Here is an 18,963-nt window from a genome sequence, read left to right as displayed (position 1 = left end):
GCGGTTCTAATATTATTGACGAGGTGTCGAGTTAGTTCTAAAATTACTAAACTGCATATTTAGATTCCAATTTTTTGCTAAGTGTGTCACGACAGGTCCTACGCTCGTCCAGGAGCGTTTGACCGGCCTACGTGGCGCGCTGACCGAGTACACGTCAGCCAAAAAGCCTGCTGGACATAACTGACGTGAGGAAAAATGCATGCGCAATCCTAATATTATTGACGAGGTGTAAAGTTAGTCCTAAAATTATTAAACTGCATATTTAGGTCCTAATTTTTTGTTAAGTGAGGTCCTAAGCTTGTTTAGAAACGTTTGACCATCCTACGTGATCGAATACACGTCGGCTAAGGGGCCTGTTGGCATAATTGGTGCTATGAAATAGTGTGTTGTCTCACCCATCGATGCGGTTCTTGCCGGCGAGTCACTGGAGTTGCCGCTAGGAAGGCGTGTACAGCGACGGCGCGCAATGTGCCCAGGACCGCATGCAACAGCGCAAAAATGTTGTTTACGTTCCGGTACAGGGCACTAGAGCAGGACTGGCTTGTGGCTCTAGCTTCGTCAGAGAAAGACGATCAAGGCAACATAGCTTAGAGACCGTGAGGGGCGCGGGGTTAGTCATAGGTGTCAAGGAGAACGAGGTTAGGACCAGTCGTGACCCACTTACCCAAAAAATTAGGACTTAAGTATGCAGTTTTAGTAATTTTAGGACTAACTTGGCACCTTATCAATAATATTAGGACCGAGGGTGCATTTAATCTAATTTTATAGCTTCAGTCATGTCCAGCGAGCCCTTTAGCTGACGTGTATTCGGTCAGCCCGCCACATAGGCTGGTCAAACGTTCTTGGATGAGCTTACTACCTGTCATGACACACTTTCCAAAAAAATAGGACCTAAATATGCAGTTTAGTAATTTTAGAACTAACTTGACACCTCGTCAATAATATTAGGACCGCGGGTGTATTTTACTCCTTTATAGGGCTCAGATACTCCTAAAATTAATTAATTAAATCCACAACCATATGGATTATACTTTGTTCTAACTGAACCAAATATGTGATTCAAACTGTCCATTTTCCCTTTTGAACAAAAACATCATCCACATAGCTAACGGAAGTCTATAAAGAAAAGCAAACACACGTCACGAGCACTCTCAGTCCTGAAACACAAGAACAGATGGATGCGACGAATGACGAGAGAGATAATACCTGAGAAGAAAACTAAATCATTGGATGAATCGTGCCATGGCTCTTGTGTCTCACTAGTACAAAACAAGCTATGCGCGACCCCTACATGAGATTACCTTTTCATGGACAGCCGAAGGGATAGTGGAGAGAAGTCCATCTTGGAACTTGGAAGGGATAAGAAAAGACGATTAGGGGTGATGAACCCAGCGAGAAATATGGCCAACGAAGTAGTAACGTACCTCGAGTCCTCGACTACGTTTACGTGAAACGATAGAGCTTCTTCGCCATTATTCGGCTGCCGGCGGCTATAGGTCCGGATGATCCGTATGAAGGGGGGACCACCTCCCATGCCTCGGCGGGATCCAGCCCGCCACAACCCCAGGGGGGCCAAGCGGCCGAAGAGGAGCCGCGTCACGCCATCCCTGCTCCGATCTGCCAAGCAGCACGCGCGCGGCCAGCGCTGCCACAACAGCCACTGCAGCCACCGTGCAGAGCCAAACACGCCTCAGACGTAGGATCTGGCCGCCTTGCCGTCCGCCACATGCACAGCCAGAGGACGAGGCCTCGCCACCGTCGACGCCCTGCGGGCTTTGCCAGCGGCGCGCACTGGCGGCGGCAAGGGAGAGGGAGGACAGTGGCTGTCTTGGGGCTAGAAAAGGGAGGGCAAGTTTTTCGGATCGGGGGATCGGGAGCCGATCAGTTGTCTTGTGCCGGTAATTCACATGATGTGGATTAACATGGTGCTTGCCATCGGAAACCCTATATTATGCTTTTAGTAAATAATAGATAAACTTTTCCATAAATGAGAATACAAAATTTAATTTAATAAAGAAACCATTGTAAGATATTGCCCGCACACTATTATATACTAAACGTACATGATGAATCAACCAGAAAAAAGATAAAAGGCTAAAAAATCTCACAAAAAAGTAAAATATCTGGCCATCGATTTATTGAACCATAAAAAAAATCAACGGACGTGATCTACGGGGAAAATTCCCACCTTTCCATAGGAATGTGTCCGTGTTCTGTAGTTGCCGTCCGATCTGGCCGAACAACTCTTCGCCCCAAAGGCCCAAGTTAGACCTTCCTCCTCACATCCATACACTAGGCAGACATCAAGTATAAAAATATTATTTCCACCGCAGCCTCTCAGTCTTCCACGAAGACGATCATAATCAGCGTACACCGAAAATATATTTTAGCCTAGCTTCCTCAGCTGCAATCTGCAAAGAGAAGGATAATGAGACATCTGTGACCACCAGTTTAGGATGATAAAAGTCAAGTATAATCAATCTTCTTTAGATCCCGTCCACGTGTTAGGACGACTTCTTCGGCTAAATGGAAGATATGTATCCAAATGGCCACCAATGTATTCATCAGCCTTGTCGGGGTGCTTCATATCAATATTTCCATTATTCTTACAGCCATAGCAGTGACCTTCAAGTAAGAAAAGCAAGACATGAAAATTATAGCTAGGCACAAACACATGCAACAATAGCGATAACAATAAGAACAGTACCATTTTCATTAGATTTAATTTTGCAGAAAGAATTGGCCACCAATTCACGTCCTTCATGCTTAGATGTCACTTCAGCAAAGAAAAGATCCTCAACGCCATCTTTAGCCTTTGCAATGAAATTAAAATGCTTGTACCAAGTAAGATCTTCACAAATTGTCCCATAGTGCAACATATTATTGAGTTCATATGCAAGATCCTAAAAGAATGGAGCAGATGAGCAATAATTACATTAAGGTAAATGAGACATAACCAGAGAGAGAGAGAGAGACCCCAAAAAGATTGTGATCCTCATTATACTTGTCCAGTAATGCTTGAAGCATTAGGCTCTTTTGCTGACGGGTATGCTCCACTACATACTCATCTGAACACTTCCTTGTTGTCCCATCTGGCCAGTAAAGAGCCTTTCTTACAACCATGTCCAACTCAGCTTCCTCGTCCCACCTACAAGTGTATCATTAGGTACTGGAAAACATGTTTACTTGTTACTGCAAAAAGATAAAATTCATATCTTAATCACCGGTGTTTTTTGTGTGACAAAAGGCAACAAGCACTAGATGGGTGTTCTAGCGAAAAGCTAACCAATTGTGCAAGATACAATTCAGCTGATGACACCTACTGTAGAAAGCGGCAGCGTCGACATGGAACCATACTTGCGAATTGTGTACTAGTTCAGACAACTTGATGGTGTTCCACAAACAGGAACTTCAAGGAAAGACCAAATCTGGTCTGATCTCGGGGGAAATAATGAGGTGCAGATGCAAGTGTGGGCACGCGAGAAATGTGTTAGTCTAATCTTGGGTCCGTTAATGCTAGTGTCCTAGTATGAGTCCGATTAGAAGTAGTATCCTTGTGAGTTTGGATTGGAGTCCGAATAGGTGTTGTGTCGTAGTCAGTTTAGTATAGGTAGCTAGGATATGTGTGTGTATAAATACATGGGTAGTCAGCGCTACTTGTAATCAAGTTTGTAAGGTTGTGAGATATTGAGAAGTAAAAAGAAAAGAGAGGGTGCCTCTGACCAAATAAATTTCTAATCGTGTGTATTTTCATGTGATTGATTTTTGGACAAACCCAACAAAATGAAGCGGCATAGACTGCATGCAGATGTGCAACGAATAAAAAACATGAAACAAAATGGGGAGAAACCATACAGCGTTTTATGCCGCTTGGCCTCAATATAGCACTCGATAGCCGTTTCAACTTCCTGCAGGCTCTTGAATGGTCCACCGAGATGAGGATATGTGTGGAAAGATCCTGAGAGATCGGTCCTGATGAAGATGCTGAAGTACCAGCCATGAGGTTTGTTGACCAAAACGGTTGGCTTAGAGGGTGGCGTAGGCGGGGAGGATGAGGAAGCGGCAGGTTCCTTCAATGTTGTAGTGCCGAGCAACTTGCTCAAGTAGGAGACAGGCGTTTCCACCTGCGTCCGTCCAGATGGAGACTCAGCCACATGATTCTGGCGCCTGAACTGAGTTGGGACAAGTAAATTAATTAGCAGGCTAGATGAGCAGAATTTTATGTTATGTATAAAGGACACACATTAAGAAAAAAAACAGACTTGCGCTGCCGGCCGCTAGCATTCTTAGAGCATGCATCCACCGCGGGTCGAGGGCGGCGCCACCGCGGGAGGGGGCAGGCAGTTGGGCGCGGACGGGACCGGCGGTAGAGCGGGAGGGGCAAAGCGGGCAGGGGCGGTCGGCGCGGTAGAGACGGTGGCAGGCTGCGCTGGAGTTGAATTCCTCCTCGGCACGTGCCTGCGCCTGAATCGCCTCCGCCGCCACTGAGCGCCTGCGATGTAGTTAGGGTAGGGCTAATCTGATTCCGAACAAATTGGAGTACTGTAAATAAAAACTCGGCGAGACAGAGGACACTTGCGTATTCTCCATCGCCATCGCAGTTATCCCCTTGATCGCTCCTGGATTTCACGGTGCCCACGTTCACAGCAGGCAGGCAGGCAGGCAGGAGCCTTGATGTCACAAATTATTTTTTACTAGCCGAAATGCCTTGCACCGAGATAACAAATAAAATGATACTCCCTCGTTCCTAAATAGTTGTCCCTTAAGAATGGATGGACTACTAAAATGATACAGTCGAAGACATGTATAAAAAATTTCTCATTTTGTTTTTCTTTGACAATCAACAATCATCATTTTAAAAAAGGTTTCTTCTAAAAATTTTGTCTCTATACTCTACTCTATCAAAAGACGACGACATCTTCTGAAAATCACATAGCATTCGTCATTGAGTTCTTTCTTTCGAGACCTCATAGCTTCACAGATTGTGTGCCACGGGTCCTGAGAGGAGGCGATCGGAGGGTCTTCCATGTAGCCTATCAACTCGGACTTGGATCCCGGCCAGTGATACGAATTTGAAAAGGAAATCTACTTTTTTTCACGAACGAAATAAGCTCACGATACTAAATTTTTTTTTAAAAAATATCTTCCAACATTTCAGAATCATTGTTTGCTAATCCTCACAATCCTCCCAATGAAAAGAAGTGATTGATAACAGAAAGTAAAATACAATTATTTTATTCGACAATAGTCCAATCCTTAATATTATATTACAATGAGCTTTTTGTGACGGTGCCAAAAAAAGTGTCAACTCAAGAAATATTTATTTGCCAATAATCCACAATTAGTCGCCACACCCACACAAATGCAACATCAAAAGAAGAACCTCGTGAGACTGGACCATCAATATTCTAGATATCCTATTCTTCAAACCTACAAGTGCATTTTTTACACGAAACCACACTTTCAAGGAGCCACACTTCTTGAGGCACTCGTGTCATAGAACCACAGATCGCATTTTTTTTTGTCACGAAACCACATTTTTTCAGACTAATCTTCCCAATTCACCCAAAACATGATTTGCAGCCCGTTTGACGACGAATCAGCGGTTCGACAACCACCTGTCTTGCAAGGGGTGTTTCCTCGGCCATTGTGCGTTCAACAATCTTAAGTTCTCATCGTTTGGAGTGAGCGACTCCCGTGGCTATTCAAAACCTATGAGGTTATTAATCCGGCTTGTGCGGGTATGGTCTCCTGCAGTTTCATCACGAGAGACATGGAAGGGACATCAAGATACAGATGACGGATATCGTGATGCAACTTTTAGTTTCATCAGAGATAGAATCGATAAAGCTAGATGTTTCTAAAACAAAAAGAAAATCGAAAGTTCCATGCAGTCCTTTTATAGTGCTGAAAAAGATTAGGTGAATCTATTAGCAGGCAATGGATTTAGTTGGAAGCTATAGGTGAAAGCGCCTAATATTTGTTGGAAGCTCTGCATATTAGTCAAAAGTTTTCTTAAAAAATAAATGATCTACCCGTGTCAAAACCAAACATCCTTGGTACTGCCCCGATCCGTAACGTAACGCTTGGATTCCACGAATAAATAGCTAGGCAACCTGCAGGCTGCTGCTACACGTAGAATATGGACGACGCGGCGAACAACAACCCAAGCAAGAATTCGCGCCAGCGCCGGCAGCACGGCAAGCAGTAGCAGGGCGTGTTCCACCGGGCGGTGATCAAGGTGAACGAGGAAGGCACCGAGGCGGCGGCCGTCCCCCGCCTGATGATGTGCGGCATGGGCATGCCCATGAGCCCGCCACCCGTGCCCGTTCGCGTTCTTCGTCTTCGAGGAGGTGTCCGGCGCCGTCGTCTTCGCCGGGAGCGTGCTCGAGCCTTCACCGTCGACGCCCGGAGATCGCCGCCGCCGTCGTCGTCAGAGGAGGAGGAATCGTGGCGGTGGAGAAGGAGAGCACGCCAAAGATCTTGACCGCATCGGGCACTGGGGCGCACGGGAAGCACCATTTAAGCCGAGCCTTGGGTGGCAGCCCGCCCCGCTTTCGAGCGTCCCCTCCCCGCCATTACTTCCGTCGGTTCCTGTTAATCTGTGCTTTCATGTACATTGCATACCTTTTCTGGAAGTGATTACACAGACAGAGCAGCTATGTGAATTTTGTACTTCATCGTTTGATCGAATTCCAGTAAATACTTTACAAAATACCTGCAAATTAACGCGCTATATATATCCTAGTACGATCCTATAATACACCGCAAAGATAAGCTTCAGAGTTTTAGTCGCAGAAACAGATCGACGTGACATTCAGAGTCTGCTCTAAAATTCAGCAGGAGCACTTGCTGCAGCTCCTCCCGGGCGGCCTCCCGCGCGGGCTGCAGCAAGGCCCCGCGCCGGCGTCCGTGAGCATCCTCACCACGTCCCTCATCGTCGGCCGCGTGGCCGGCAGCTTGGCGGTGCAGAGCACGCCGATCTTGAGCATTCTGAACATCTCCTCCTTGTCCGACGACGATGCGACAGCGAACCGCGGGTCCAGCACGCCGTCGAGGCTCTCGGAGGCGAGCCTGCTGGAGAGCCAGAACACGATGTCCTTGCCCTCGCCGAAGCCCGCGTCGATGGGGCTCCGGCCGGTCACCAGCTCCAGCAGCACCACGCCGAAGCTATACACGTCCGTCTTCTCCGTTACCTTCAGAGAGTAGGCCAGCTCTGCAGACGTGACAATTAACATGTACAAAATTGTTTGTAAGAGACAACTCTGTAACACACAATGACAAACCACATTAGTATAAGATTCTACACACTCACCGGGGGCGAGGTAGCCGTGGGTGCCAGCGAAGCCGCTGATCTCACTGGAGTCATCGGCGGCGACCCTCGCGATGCCGAAGTCAGCGATCTTGGCCTCATAGTCCTCATCCAGCAAAATGTTGGTAGACTTGATGTCCCTGTGTATAACCGCCGGGGTGCAGTCATGGTGGAGGTACATGAGCCCCTTAGCCGCCCCCAGCGCGATCTTAAGCCGTCGCGGCCAGTCCAGCTCCGGCCACCCCTCGCCGCCCTTTGCCTCCCGCTGCAGCGCCTGGTACAGATTTCCCCGGGGCATGTATTCATACACGATGAAGTTGAGCTCACCGCGGGAGAGACAAGCGTGGAGCTTGAGGATGTTCCGGTGCCGGACGACGCCGAGGACCGCCATCTCCGCCGCCATGACCCGCGCCGCGTCGCCGCATTTCCACAGACGCTTCACGGCCACCGTGGTGCCGCCGGCGCCCTTGAGCCGCAGCCGGTACACGCGGCCCGTGCCGCCGGACCCCACGAGGTTCTCGGTGTCGGCGCCGACGTCGTCCCCGGCGCCTACGCCGCAGATCTCGTCGGCGTCAAGCTCCGGCGGGTGGAACGACTCCAGCTTCCACTGCTCCGACCACCCGCCGCTCCCCCCGCCGCGCTCCATGTCTCTCCTCTTCCTCGACTCCTCGAGCCTGAAGCTTCTGTAGCTGACGAAGAGTATCCCGACAATGAGCAGAAGCATCGCTGACAAGAGAACCGGCAGGAGGACACGTGTCGATCCCCTCCCGCTACGGCCGCCATTACCGTCATCCGAATCATCGCAGTACGCGCCGAGCTCCGACTTGCCGCCGACGCAGAGCCCGGGGTTCCCGGCAAACGCCTCGTCCCCGGCGATCACCAGCAGGCCACGTGGCACGTTCCCCGTGAGCCGGTTCGCCGAGAAGTCCACGGAGCTCAGCTTCAGCGCCTGCAGCTCCCCCGGAATCACTCCATTAATGGCGTTGTGCGAAACGTTGAGCGAGTTCAGCGACATCAGCAACGAGAGCTCCACTGGGATCGGCCCGGAGAGCGCGTTCATGGACACGTCGATCTCGGCGAGCCTCCCGCATCCCCCGATCCCCCCGGGGATTTCGCCCGTGAGCGCGTTGCGTTCCAGGTGCAGAGACGTCAGCTGCGCCAGGTTCCCGAGCTCCGGGGGAACGGCGCCGGAGAAGGAGTTGTTGGAGAGGTCGAGCTTCTGGAGCTGCGCCAGGTTCCCCGTCTCCCGCGGGATTTCTCCCCGGAGCCGGTTGTTCTGCACCGAGAGCTGGTTCAGATTCCCGGCCCGGCCGATCACCGGAGAAATCTCTCCGGTAAACCCGTTATCGGAGACGTCGATGATCGTGGCCTCGGGAAGCCCCCAAATCCCCTCGGGAATGTTGCCCGTGAAGCTGTTCTTGTTGATCCGGAACCTCTGGAGGCTTTTACAGTCCCCGTAATCCTCCGGGAACTCTCCGGAGAAGCCGTTTTGCAAGGCCAGGAGGAACTGGAGCTTCCTGCTGCTGCAGAGGAACCTCGGGAAGGGGCCCGAGAAGCCGCTCTCGGAGATGTCCACGCTGACGAGCGGCGAGAAGCGCCCGAATTCCGCCGGGAACTCGCCCGAGAACCGGTTCTCGTAGATGGAGATGCTTGTCAAATACCGGAGCTCGCCCCAGGAATCCGGGATATTTCCGGAGAAGTTGTTCCTGTAGAGCTGGATCACCTCGAAGTTCTTGAGCGCCGTGAATTCCGGCGGCATGACGCCGCTGAGCTGGTTGTGGGACACGTCGAACTCCCGGAGCTCCGTCAGCTTCCCCAGCTCCGGCGGCAGCTCCCCGGTGAGGCTGTTCTTGTACAGCTCGATCTTGTATAACTTTTTGAGGTTGCCAATGGCGGCCGGGATCCTTCCGACTAGATTATTGATGGAGAGATCCAGCGTGTCGAGCAAAGTGAGCTCGAAGATTGAATCCGGTATCTCCCCAGTCAGGCTGCAGCTTGATAAGTAGAGATACGTCAGGTTCTTGAGGTTTCCGATGCTGGGAGGAGTCTTTCCTGGATCGTAGCTGTTGCTGTTCAAGCCGATGCTGAGGTAGGTCAGGCTGGGCATGGCGCCGACCCATGCCGGGAACTTGCCGGAGAAGCCATTGTTGGCGACGTCGAGGGTGGTCAGCGCCGTCAGGGATGAAAAATCCGGCAGCTCTCCTGTCAGGGTGTTCCATGACAGGTTCAGGAACTTGAGCTGGGTGCAGTTGATCAGCTCCTTGGGTACGGTTCCTGACAAGGAATTGTAGTCGAGCTCGAGCCTCTCGAGGCTCCGGAGCGCGGAGATGGACGGCGAGATCCTGCCGGAGAGGTTCATGCTCGACAGCGAGATCTCGGTGACCGTGTCTCCCTCGCAGTGGATGCCGAGGAAGCGGCACGGCAGGGTGGCCTCGGTCCATGTCTGAAGATGGTTCAGAGGGTCTGTTAAGCTGGCCTTGAATTGGAGAAGTGCCTCTGTTTGGAGATCTGCTTGGCAGGTTGGGGCGACAATGGAGAGGGAGCAGAGTATGATGAGATGGAAGCAGAATTGGATGTATATCCTCATTGCAAGCATTGTTGTTGGAAATTTGAAGGAAGTTGATTACATGGGTGCTTAGAACTGTCCTGGAGTTTGACCTGAAAAATTGTAAGAGATGGGAGTTGTTAGTTAGCCATCATCCAGCTTTGTTATAGGATATGTTTGTGCTTCTGTTCTTACCAAGTTTTCAGTTGAGAATGATTGTGCTTTACAGATATAGGATTAGTAATTTTTTTTGCAAGAAAAAAAGTCAGAAGAAACAAAAAAAACATCAGAGTATCTTTACAAGCTGAATGGAAACAAGTTTGTTTGCAAAAGACAAACTCTCTCGGTCTCCCTGAAAAATCTCAAAACCAAGCCATAGTGATGTGAGCCTTCTAGTTATGGCACCTCTACTTAACTACTTATTTTGCATCTTCACTACTCACTATTTATTAATTAATATTTGGATTGATGTATGCACTATGTCTGTTCTATTTGTTTGCTAACCACTTCAGCTATGATATACGAGGCTTTAAATAAAGCTCTCTGCTTTCTTTTCTGAGTGAAAACTTCGTCTCATACAGGATCACATGACAAATCCAACGTCAGATTCAACGCCAGAACTTTGTATAGTTGGTACCTGATTTGGACATACCAAAGTTGCTTAGGCCTCGTAACTGCATGTTCCAGAGATCATGACCTGCCAGCTACCACTTTCCACTCCCTCCATCCCCTGTTTCCCTCTCTCACTTCACAGGACCAAAATTGCACTAGGTTGTCACCAATCATAATGGCACATGAACTATTTTCTCTATTAAGTTAATAAGGTGATGGGGGTAAGAAAAGGCAGAGCACTTCCTAAAATGTAATGGGGTCAGATGATGAAGTGCACACACTGGGGAAATAAAAGGTGGTCAAGGAAATTTAGTGGAGATATGCTTTAGCACTTGCTATTTCAGTGTGATGTCTGTGTGTCTAACATGACACGTGGGCTAAGTCATGGTGCCTGAATGGATAATTAGTGCAATCTAGAGACGACACGATATGACCGATCTGTAAAGTGAAACTTATTGGCCACCAAATTTAATCCAATTTTGGAATATTTATATGTTTTATCAGAAAAGAAGGGAGAGAAATGTCACCCAACTTATTTTGTCTCAGGAGTCAGGACCCAGTTATGTAGCTTGTGGTCCGGGACTCTTGGTAGAGAATATATTTTTAGTGTAACCTTTAAATTCGATAGCTGGCTAGCATGATTCTTCGAAGTATTTGGCTTCACTGCATGGGTGCTGGTCAAAACTTGAAAACTAATCTTGGTAGAGGATTTAGCTACATGGATCGCATGGCTCCTTCAAAGGGTTTTTTTCTTGATTTCATGAACACCTGGGCTGTGTACATCCTCTGAGTCTTGAATTGATGCAGTGGCCGAGAGATCAATACTACAATCTTTCCAAGTAAAAACAGTACTAATACTACTCAAAACTTTGAAAATAATACTAGTACTACTCAAAATTGCTATCTATGACAATGGTTGAAAAAATACCTTATTCAACTTATTGTCTTCCAGACTTATCAAATCGAGTGAATATTTAATTGTTCATATGCACAGAAGAACACCATGTGAATCAAAATTCATTGACCATCTACAATTGAAAAACTGTTGGTGGTCATATGTTCAGACAAAGACTGCTATCTTTTCCATGAACATCTTTTACACAAACTAACTTGACAAAACTAAAATAGTAGAAATTTTATATATAACAGCAGTTAGTTTAACCTAACTGTCTGTGTATTCATTATTAAAATACACCACTAGTCTATGAACTCAACAAAAATGAACACTTTAGTCCACAAACTCGGAAAACGCACACTTAAACCCCTAAACTGGGACTGTTGTGTCACTTTAGTCCAAAAACGGTTCGTCGAGGATTAAATACACCACGTGGCCACCACATCAGCTTCAGCCAGGACCGCGGGCACCTACTCGATTTTCTCAGGATTTGTTTTGCAAAATCACCATGCCCGAAGCGCTCACGAGGGGCAAGGCGGCCTCGACCAGACGTGGATTCTGGGGCCCTGACAACCACGTCGTTGCACCAGCCGCCTCGCCTAAGGTTGCTATGAAGTCCACAATGCTCAATTTTGACGAGAGGACGCCGGTGAAGGGGTCACCGAAGCCGACGTGGCGGCCACGTGGCGGTGATTAAGCCTCGCCAAACCGTTTTTGGACTAAAGTGACACAGTAGTCCCAATTTAGGGATTTAAGTGTGTGTTTTCCAAGTTTGTGGACTAAAAGTGTTCATTTTTGCCGAGTTCATGTACTAATGGTGTATTTTACTCTTTTTTAAACATAGTTCGTATGCACCATGTTTTATAGCTAATATGTTTTACCGTATTAATGGATCAATCTTGGAGATGGGTGTTGTATCTTCTAAATTATATTTCTATTTTCTGAACCAGAAATTTTCAATTCCATTCGCTATGTAATAAGAAAGGCGGTAAACCCTGCTAACCCCAGGGCCGGGAAAAAATATCGCATTGAAATGGAACAAATAGAATTTGAATTGATGAAAAATAATTCGAGGTGATGATCATCGACCGAAAGCCATCCAAATTTTGATTTTAAATTCCTTGTAGAAACCTGTACCGGTCATGGTACCGCACTATGGTCCTAAAGCTCAGGTTGTGGCAACTGACTAGACAGAAACCAATTTGGAGGTTAGTTTAAAAAAAGAGTCAATTTACAGGCATTGGAACGCTGTTTAGAGGCGTCGGATCATTTCGCTATCAAAACGATCATACAACTCCAAAAACAGAATTGCATTGTACTTGTACCTTTCGTTTCACTCGTGTATAAAGCAGCAAAAAGGAGTAAAACATACATACTTAATTACTCTTGTTTCTCAGATTGTGCAAGCAGCTAGCAAAAAGGGATTTTAAACCATGCTAAAACATATAGCCATGTCTGCAATGAAGTGCAGGAATTAAATTTTGAACGAACTCCTGGCTAAGAGAGTACAAAGTACAAACCCCAAGAATGAAACAAAACAGAGGAGAGGAGGATAACTCAGTCAGTTACCTGAGCCTGGTCAATTGATCCCCACTCCGCTGGCCTTGCTGATCAACTCTCTTTCGTCTGGCTTCTAACACCTATTCTCGTCGAATGAAGAGCAAACAGGCAGCAGGAAGACCAAAGAACCAAGGAAGAAGAACGCAGGAGCAGAGGAGGTAAGAGGAGAGGGACTGAGGGAGGGCGCCGTTTGGCTGGGTTTGGAGGAGAGGGACGGACAGCGGTTGAAGAAGGAAGGAAGAGCGAGTGGCTTGTATCGAGTGGCCTATTATGTGGTTTTGACTTTTGTGGGCGGCATTTCTTTCTGGCAATGGCATGCTGACGAGGATGTGCCGTTTGAACGGCGGCATGCGGCCGTCCTGCCTCCTTTCCTTCTCGTGGATGCTGAGAGGTTTCTCTGCAAATGGGGACAGAGAACACCTGGGAAATGGTTACCTCGAAATGGGTTTATTTCTTATTAGGACCATCAATAAAAATTTGATAGTCTGCATCGACTTAGTTTGTTCTTAAAAATGGGAGGCTTTATCTCATTCTAAAAGGAAATAATACAATACAGTTTTGTATGTACATTCCAAAAAGAGTGATGTTCTAGTGGTTTGAGGTTTTCATAGAGTAAATTGCACACCCCCCAGGGCCTAATTTGATTTCATTTGCACAAAACACCCGCGATTGGTTTTACTTGCATTATCACTATGCAATTTGACATTTTGTAGCCGTTTTCGAGTCCGATTCCAAGATCTAAGCTTGCAAAACATGGCCTTGCAAATCACGTTTCTGATCAGATTGTATTTAAATATACATGTTAATACAAAGGGGTAGTTAAAACGGCAAATAGATGGAGGAGAATGCAGGCCAAGACTCCCCATAATCCTTGTTATGCTTTTTTTATAATCATTTTAATCTCTATACTCCAAGAAAAGTTCTTGATATTCCACCGAAACCACACACTAGTACATGAATGTTCATCCACATGTTTTTATTATTACTTTTGAGCTAATTTTTCCGAGTAGTCACCCCAAGAGGGTCACAAATAAGGGGGCACATACCACGCGTTTTTGGATTCTCATTTTTTTCATTTGGTATCCCACAAGTTTTTTAACCCCAGATTTTGTCAATACTACTTATTCGTGACGATTTGGTGGATATGCATGGGATCGATATGTGGGCGTATTAGATTCATTTTGCACTAGTTACAATGTTTTGCACAAATACATATATGGCTAATCCTCTCCATGGTGGGTAACAATGAATCCGTGGTCACCCAACCAAACATGTAGATATGAATTAGAAAGAGGTGGTTTGCCCACGAAGATGCAAGCAGGACCCTTGGACTTGTTTATGTCTCGCTTCCAGGCTATTAGAAACCTGCTAGTCAAAATTTTAATTCAAAATTTGACATGGTTACTCCCTCCGATACATAAAAAGTGTTACCCATTTTATACTAAGTATAATTTTGTGCTAAGTGGCACTTTTATGAATCAGAGGGAGCGGCAAATAGCTTCGCTTCAGGTGATTAAAGACACATTTGCTTGGGTAAATATATGTAGAAGTAGACACATGTATTTCCTCCGTCCCGAATTAGCTGACGCGGATTTATGTATATTATTATACAAATTTACGTCAGTTAATTTAGGACGGAGAAATCAGTAGAACTTGCGCAGGTTCATACGGTCGGCTGGCTTCGCCAATGGAAACGAGACATCCCCGTTTGCTCATGCTTCACGTTAGTGTCGTGGAATCATGTAACGCACCATGTATATGTAGAAGTGGACTTACTATTTTGGGTATGTTAAATTAAATAATTAACCGGCCATTTTTACTGGCTAACTGCACAAACAAGAGGTACTACAACACGAAGACTTTTCGGTACTACGTGAAAGTCAGAATGGATAATTGAATATCAGCAGGAGCTGTTTTCTGTTTATGTTGAGGGATCCACGGTACGGCAGTTCGTGAGAATTTCCCTTCAAGATGTTGGCGGTTCCAGCTCTGTGAAGTATATCTTTTCTTTTCTTTTCTTTGTTCCAACAACGTGGGAGTGACCCTCCTCTGCAGGCAATGCTACGGCATGAGGACACGAGGAGCTAGAGCTGCATTGTATGGTCGTCGTCAGGTTGGGTGGAAAGGGGCCTGAAATGAGGTCAGCAGTGAGACATGCAAAATCCCAAAGCTATAGGTCACCCGTGATACTGTAGCATTGGCCTATATCAGGTCTTGGCTTGATTTTATTTTCGGAAAGAGAAAAAAAATATACCTAATTGTTACCCCGTGAATGAGCGTAAAAAAATGTGAAATTCGAAATAGGAACCTTAGCAAAAAACATACCATCATTTAGTAGCTCCACCTATTAACAACTCTCGGACATATCATCTTCGTCATTCACCGACAAAAATGTTTATAATACATCATTACTTCACCATTCAAAACTGTCAATGAACTAAAAACACCATGACAATTGCATCGTACCCACGCCGGCTAAAACCGATGCAAAACGGACCACAAACTTCCAAATGCCCTTCTATGTCCTGAGTCGTCGCCGCCACCTGTCATGCTTGCAATCCCGCCCCCCTTTAGATCTAAGGTCTAGCAAGATATGGGTGTCACATTTTCCTGAATTATTTCAGAATTTAACCGGCGCTATTCTTTCAGTGGTAGGTGACGTACCCATCAACAGCGAGGCGTCTACGGTGACTTCGTCAATCTCTCAAGATCTGTCGGCTCAGTTTTTAGGAGGTGCTCATAGGAGTAGAGTGTACATGTGTGCGTTCATAGGGGTGAGTGTACGCACGTGTTGTGAGCGTCTGAGTTTGTACCGTGTTTCTAAAAAAAAGATATGTATAATTTTAGATGTCCGTCAAAATAGTTTCGGTGACAATGTGAGGACGAACCTACATTATACTACCATGGTACATTGGACACTCGCTAGATTTTTTATCTTGGCGTTGTAATGTCCCCTTTGACCGAAATATGGAACATTAGTATGATCTCATTGTGGACACCCACTGATTCTCGTTCTAGTTTGCCTAGAAACATTATATGTTACAATGGACACAACACATAAGGAATGCATGATGGGATTTTTTTTTAAGAAAATGTTTCTATGTAACTAATTTTCATTTCAAGAAAACATTGTTTTTCAATGATAACAAACCCAACCAAAAGCTAGAATCAGACTACAGATGCAAAGCAGTTTGCTGAGTTATACTATACCCATCATAGATTGTTAATGCACAATCAATGTTCCTAAAAGGAGCATCAATGCGTCATTGATCTGGCAGGAAACTAACCATCCATCTGTCCATCCATACCGAAACATCAGCATCATCTGCGTACAGGCTTACACAGTGCTCGTGATGACTGCTACGGCAACACTAGCTCTCCATCAGGTTAACAGAAAGAGATCTCTGAAAGAAAGCATCAACTATTTGCAAATTAAATTTGGAATTCCAGACTAGCATTTCTTTCAGGAATGGATAGAGTCTTCATTTCTTTGATTATTGTTCCTTTAGAAAGCATAGGTAGGAATTGAAATTAGATGCAGGCATGGGGTGTCGTATGGCTAGCCGCCACGTATTACTAGTGGCCCTGCATTCTGCCCGGCTGAAGGGGGCTCTCTCCCCCATTGGCTCCCCCAGGATAAAATCCCTGCCACGTTGGCAGGGCAGCATCAAGGTTGGTTGCCCACACGGCATCCATGTCCGGCCGAATACGACACGTATTTTTGTACGAACACAAGCGTAACTGTTCATAAAAAAATATTCTATCTTTTTTTTCTTTAATTAACACAGAAATACGGAGCCTTCATTATGCTAATTTTTCGATTAGGTGGACCAAATCAACAGAGTCAGATCATCCAACAAACAAAGGGACAATCCACCATAGCTGGTTTTTGGAGCTGCAAACCAAGAAATCCATGGAAATCATTACTCCTAATAACTTTGGACAAAATCGGAAAAAATAGTAATGCCTTAGAAAAAAAGGGGTACAATATGGCTACGTAGGCCTGTTAGGGATGCTCCAAGAAATCAACATTTGTCTCCTCCTTGTTCGACTACAGCGTCTTCGAGCTCTCACCCATCCTTCATCCTGGTGCTGGTTTATAATGTCATAGCTCGGAGTTTGGCCGGGCACCGGAGGGGGGGTGCCGACTACAGTGGACACCATAGTTCTCGAATTCCGTGCTTCACAGGTGGGAGAGCCTTAGGCCTCTAGGAACGTTTGAGCTTGGAGCTACTATCTGGCAATGAATTCGCGGTGTGTTTCAATGGTTCATTGTCATCGCTGACTCTCGGATCGTGTTTGGATCCGATTGGAGTTGTCTTATAGTTATGGAGTCTGCGTCTCACATAGTTTTATGACAGGACCTAACCTTAAGTTTGAACCAAGATAAAAGGCGTTTTTAGAACAATTGAAATCCAAATTCAATTTTCATATATACGGGAATATAAGAAACAAAGAAGGCATTCCGTTTTAAGTAACGACTACTACTTTGTATTAAAAAAAAGTGTGTATATTGAATTTCTAATTCCCACATGAATATATCTACGCGTCAATGTTGTCAGATTTGATCAGATACTATATGATTACGTTTTAGACATAGGTCCTATCCGATATGATCAATTAAAAGGCATGACTACATAGTGCATACAAGGACTTGCCACTTGCCTTTAAAAAAAATGAATTTGCACCCTGTACGTGGGGCCTCCTCCGACTATTCAAAAGCACAACAATGTTGGCAGCCATGGACGTCCCGTTCCATATTGTCAATGTACACCAACGTTGGCACAATTGGAAGCATATGCATGTAAATTTGCAGATGCAATCGTCTCCCCAACATATTTAAAACTAGACAAATCAATCGAGATGGCAATCAATTGAGTGAGGTCGGCAAGCAAACGGCCGACTATATACAATGCGACTTGGAAAATGATTTGATGATTAACCATGGATATATCATATATGCATGAGGATATTCAATTGTGATCATCGATCCAAGTGGGCCGCGCAATTTGATTTGAATAAAACATAACAGGGGTCGTGATATATGTGATTAGGCAAGAGGAATCATATCCGGTGTTGATGGATCAGTACGGCAGATACGAATTCGTTGCTTAGCTATAGCTAGCTGACATGTGTTCGTGGATTATTAAAATGATGAGAAACTTTCAGTGGTTTACTGAAGAACTAGAGATCCGTCTGGCACGCATGACTGCACGCAACGCCCGCCAGTTATAGAGAGCAAAGGAATCGAAGCATATTCTTGACATGCATGGTTCTGCATATATTATGTAATCTGTATAGCAAAGGAAGCATTATTACGTTGCTGACCACAATTTTTTTCTTTGAAACTGTATGTTTTAAGCAGTGGCCTCCCCCTACGTGCATCAATTTTTATTGATCTTATAAAATGCAATTTTCGAAACTTAGAAAATCAACTATTTTAGACTTCAAAAATTTAGAGCGATAATAAATATTTTTTATCAATTTGAATATATTTTTAATAGATTAATTACCAGACAAAAATTTACGTTTTTTATTTATAAGTGGTGATCGTGCAGGTTTCCAAATGAAATCTAGCTCCAATCTACAGAACAATTCTACAGAAACAAATCCTTACATGACACAAGGGACACACAGAAATCATCATATATGCAGCTGCAAATGCTTGGGTGAAATCAGCCTTAGGATCAAGACCATGGGTATACAGATGTGATGTGATTGCACTTGCTGCCACCTGGCCGGCTGTGCATGAGAAGAGGAGGGTATAGCGACGTCCAGTGTTTGAGCCCCTGCTGCTCAAAGAAGAACCACCCAGCTGTACTAAGGGCTCGTTTGGAACAAGGGATTCTCGTAGGAATTTTGTAGGATAGGATTTTTGTAGGAAAATTTTCCTTTGTGTCCTTTGAAACACAGGAACTGGAATTTAGGTTTCACAGGATTGGTTTCCTACCCTTCACATTTTATAGGAAATAAAACATCCAGTCAGATCTAATGGAAACAATCCTGACACGAAACTCTTCGACGCGCTTGTCTCTGCCG

The 18,963-nt window shown here is 45.7% G+C and overlaps 2 protein-coding genes across 2 annotated transcripts; both read right to left on the bottom strand.

The window, feature by feature from the left end:
• Positions 1-1,984: 1,984 nt before the first annotated feature.
• On the bottom strand, positions 1,985-5,028 carry LOC100841563. The gene is made up of 6 exons (XM_024454586.1): positions 4,967-5,028; positions 4,263-4,670; positions 3,856-4,167; positions 2,977-3,148; positions 2,708-2,903; positions 1,985-2,625 (listed from the first exon to the last, which is right to left on the bottom strand). The coding sequence occupies exons 1-6, from the start codon at positions 5,026-5,028 to the stop codon at positions 2,477-2,479; spliced, it is 1,299 nt and encodes a 432-aa protein (XP_024310354.1). The 3' UTR covers positions 1,985-2,476.
• A 1,614-nt stretch (positions 5,029-6,642) lies between these two features.
• Positions 6,643-13,194, bottom strand: LOC100830868 (receptor protein-tyrosine kinase CEPR2). Its single transcript, XM_003577637.4, has 3 exons — positions 12,934-13,194; positions 7,316-9,970; positions 6,643-7,216 (listed from the first exon to the last, which is right to left on the bottom strand). Exons 2-3 carry the CDS (start codon positions 9,906-9,908, stop codon positions 6,837-6,839), a joined length of 2,973 nt encoding a protein of 990 aa, XP_003577685.2. The 5' UTR covers positions 9,909-9,970; positions 12,934-13,194; the 3' UTR covers positions 6,643-6,836.
• Positions 13,195-18,963: the final 5,769 nt, after the last annotated feature.

The sequence above is a fragment of the Brachypodium distachyon genome, chromosome 4 (genome assembly GCF_000005505.3).
Source record: "Brachypodium distachyon strain Bd21 chromosome 4, Brachypodium_distachyon_v3.0, whole genome shotgun sequence".
Taxonomy (NCBI): domain Eukaryota; kingdom Viridiplantae; phylum Streptophyta; class Magnoliopsida; order Poales; family Poaceae; genus Brachypodium; species Brachypodium distachyon.
This window is presented reverse-complemented; position numbering and strand designations above follow the sequence as displayed.

Coding starts and splice junctions, on each gene's coding strand:
- LOC100841563 (XM_024454586.1), bottom strand. CDS start 5,028: ATGGAAGACCCTCCGATCGCCTCCTCTCAGGACCCGTGGCACACAATC. Junction 3,149..3,855: donor GCCAAGCGGCATAAAACGCT/GTATGGTTTCTC, acceptor ATACACTTGTAG/GTGGGACGAGGAAGCTGAGT. Junction 2,626..2,707: donor AATTAAATCTAATGAAAATG/GTACTGTTCTTA, acceptor TCTTACTTGAAG/GTCACTGCTATGGCTGTAAG.
- LOC100830868 (XM_003577637.4), bottom strand. CDS start 9,908: ATGCTTGCAATGAGGATATACATCCAATTCTGCTTCCATCTCATCATA. Junction 7,217..7,315: donor CCACGGCTACCTCGCCCCCG/GTGAGTGTGTAG, acceptor TCACGTCTGCAG/AGCTGGCCTACTCTCTGAAG.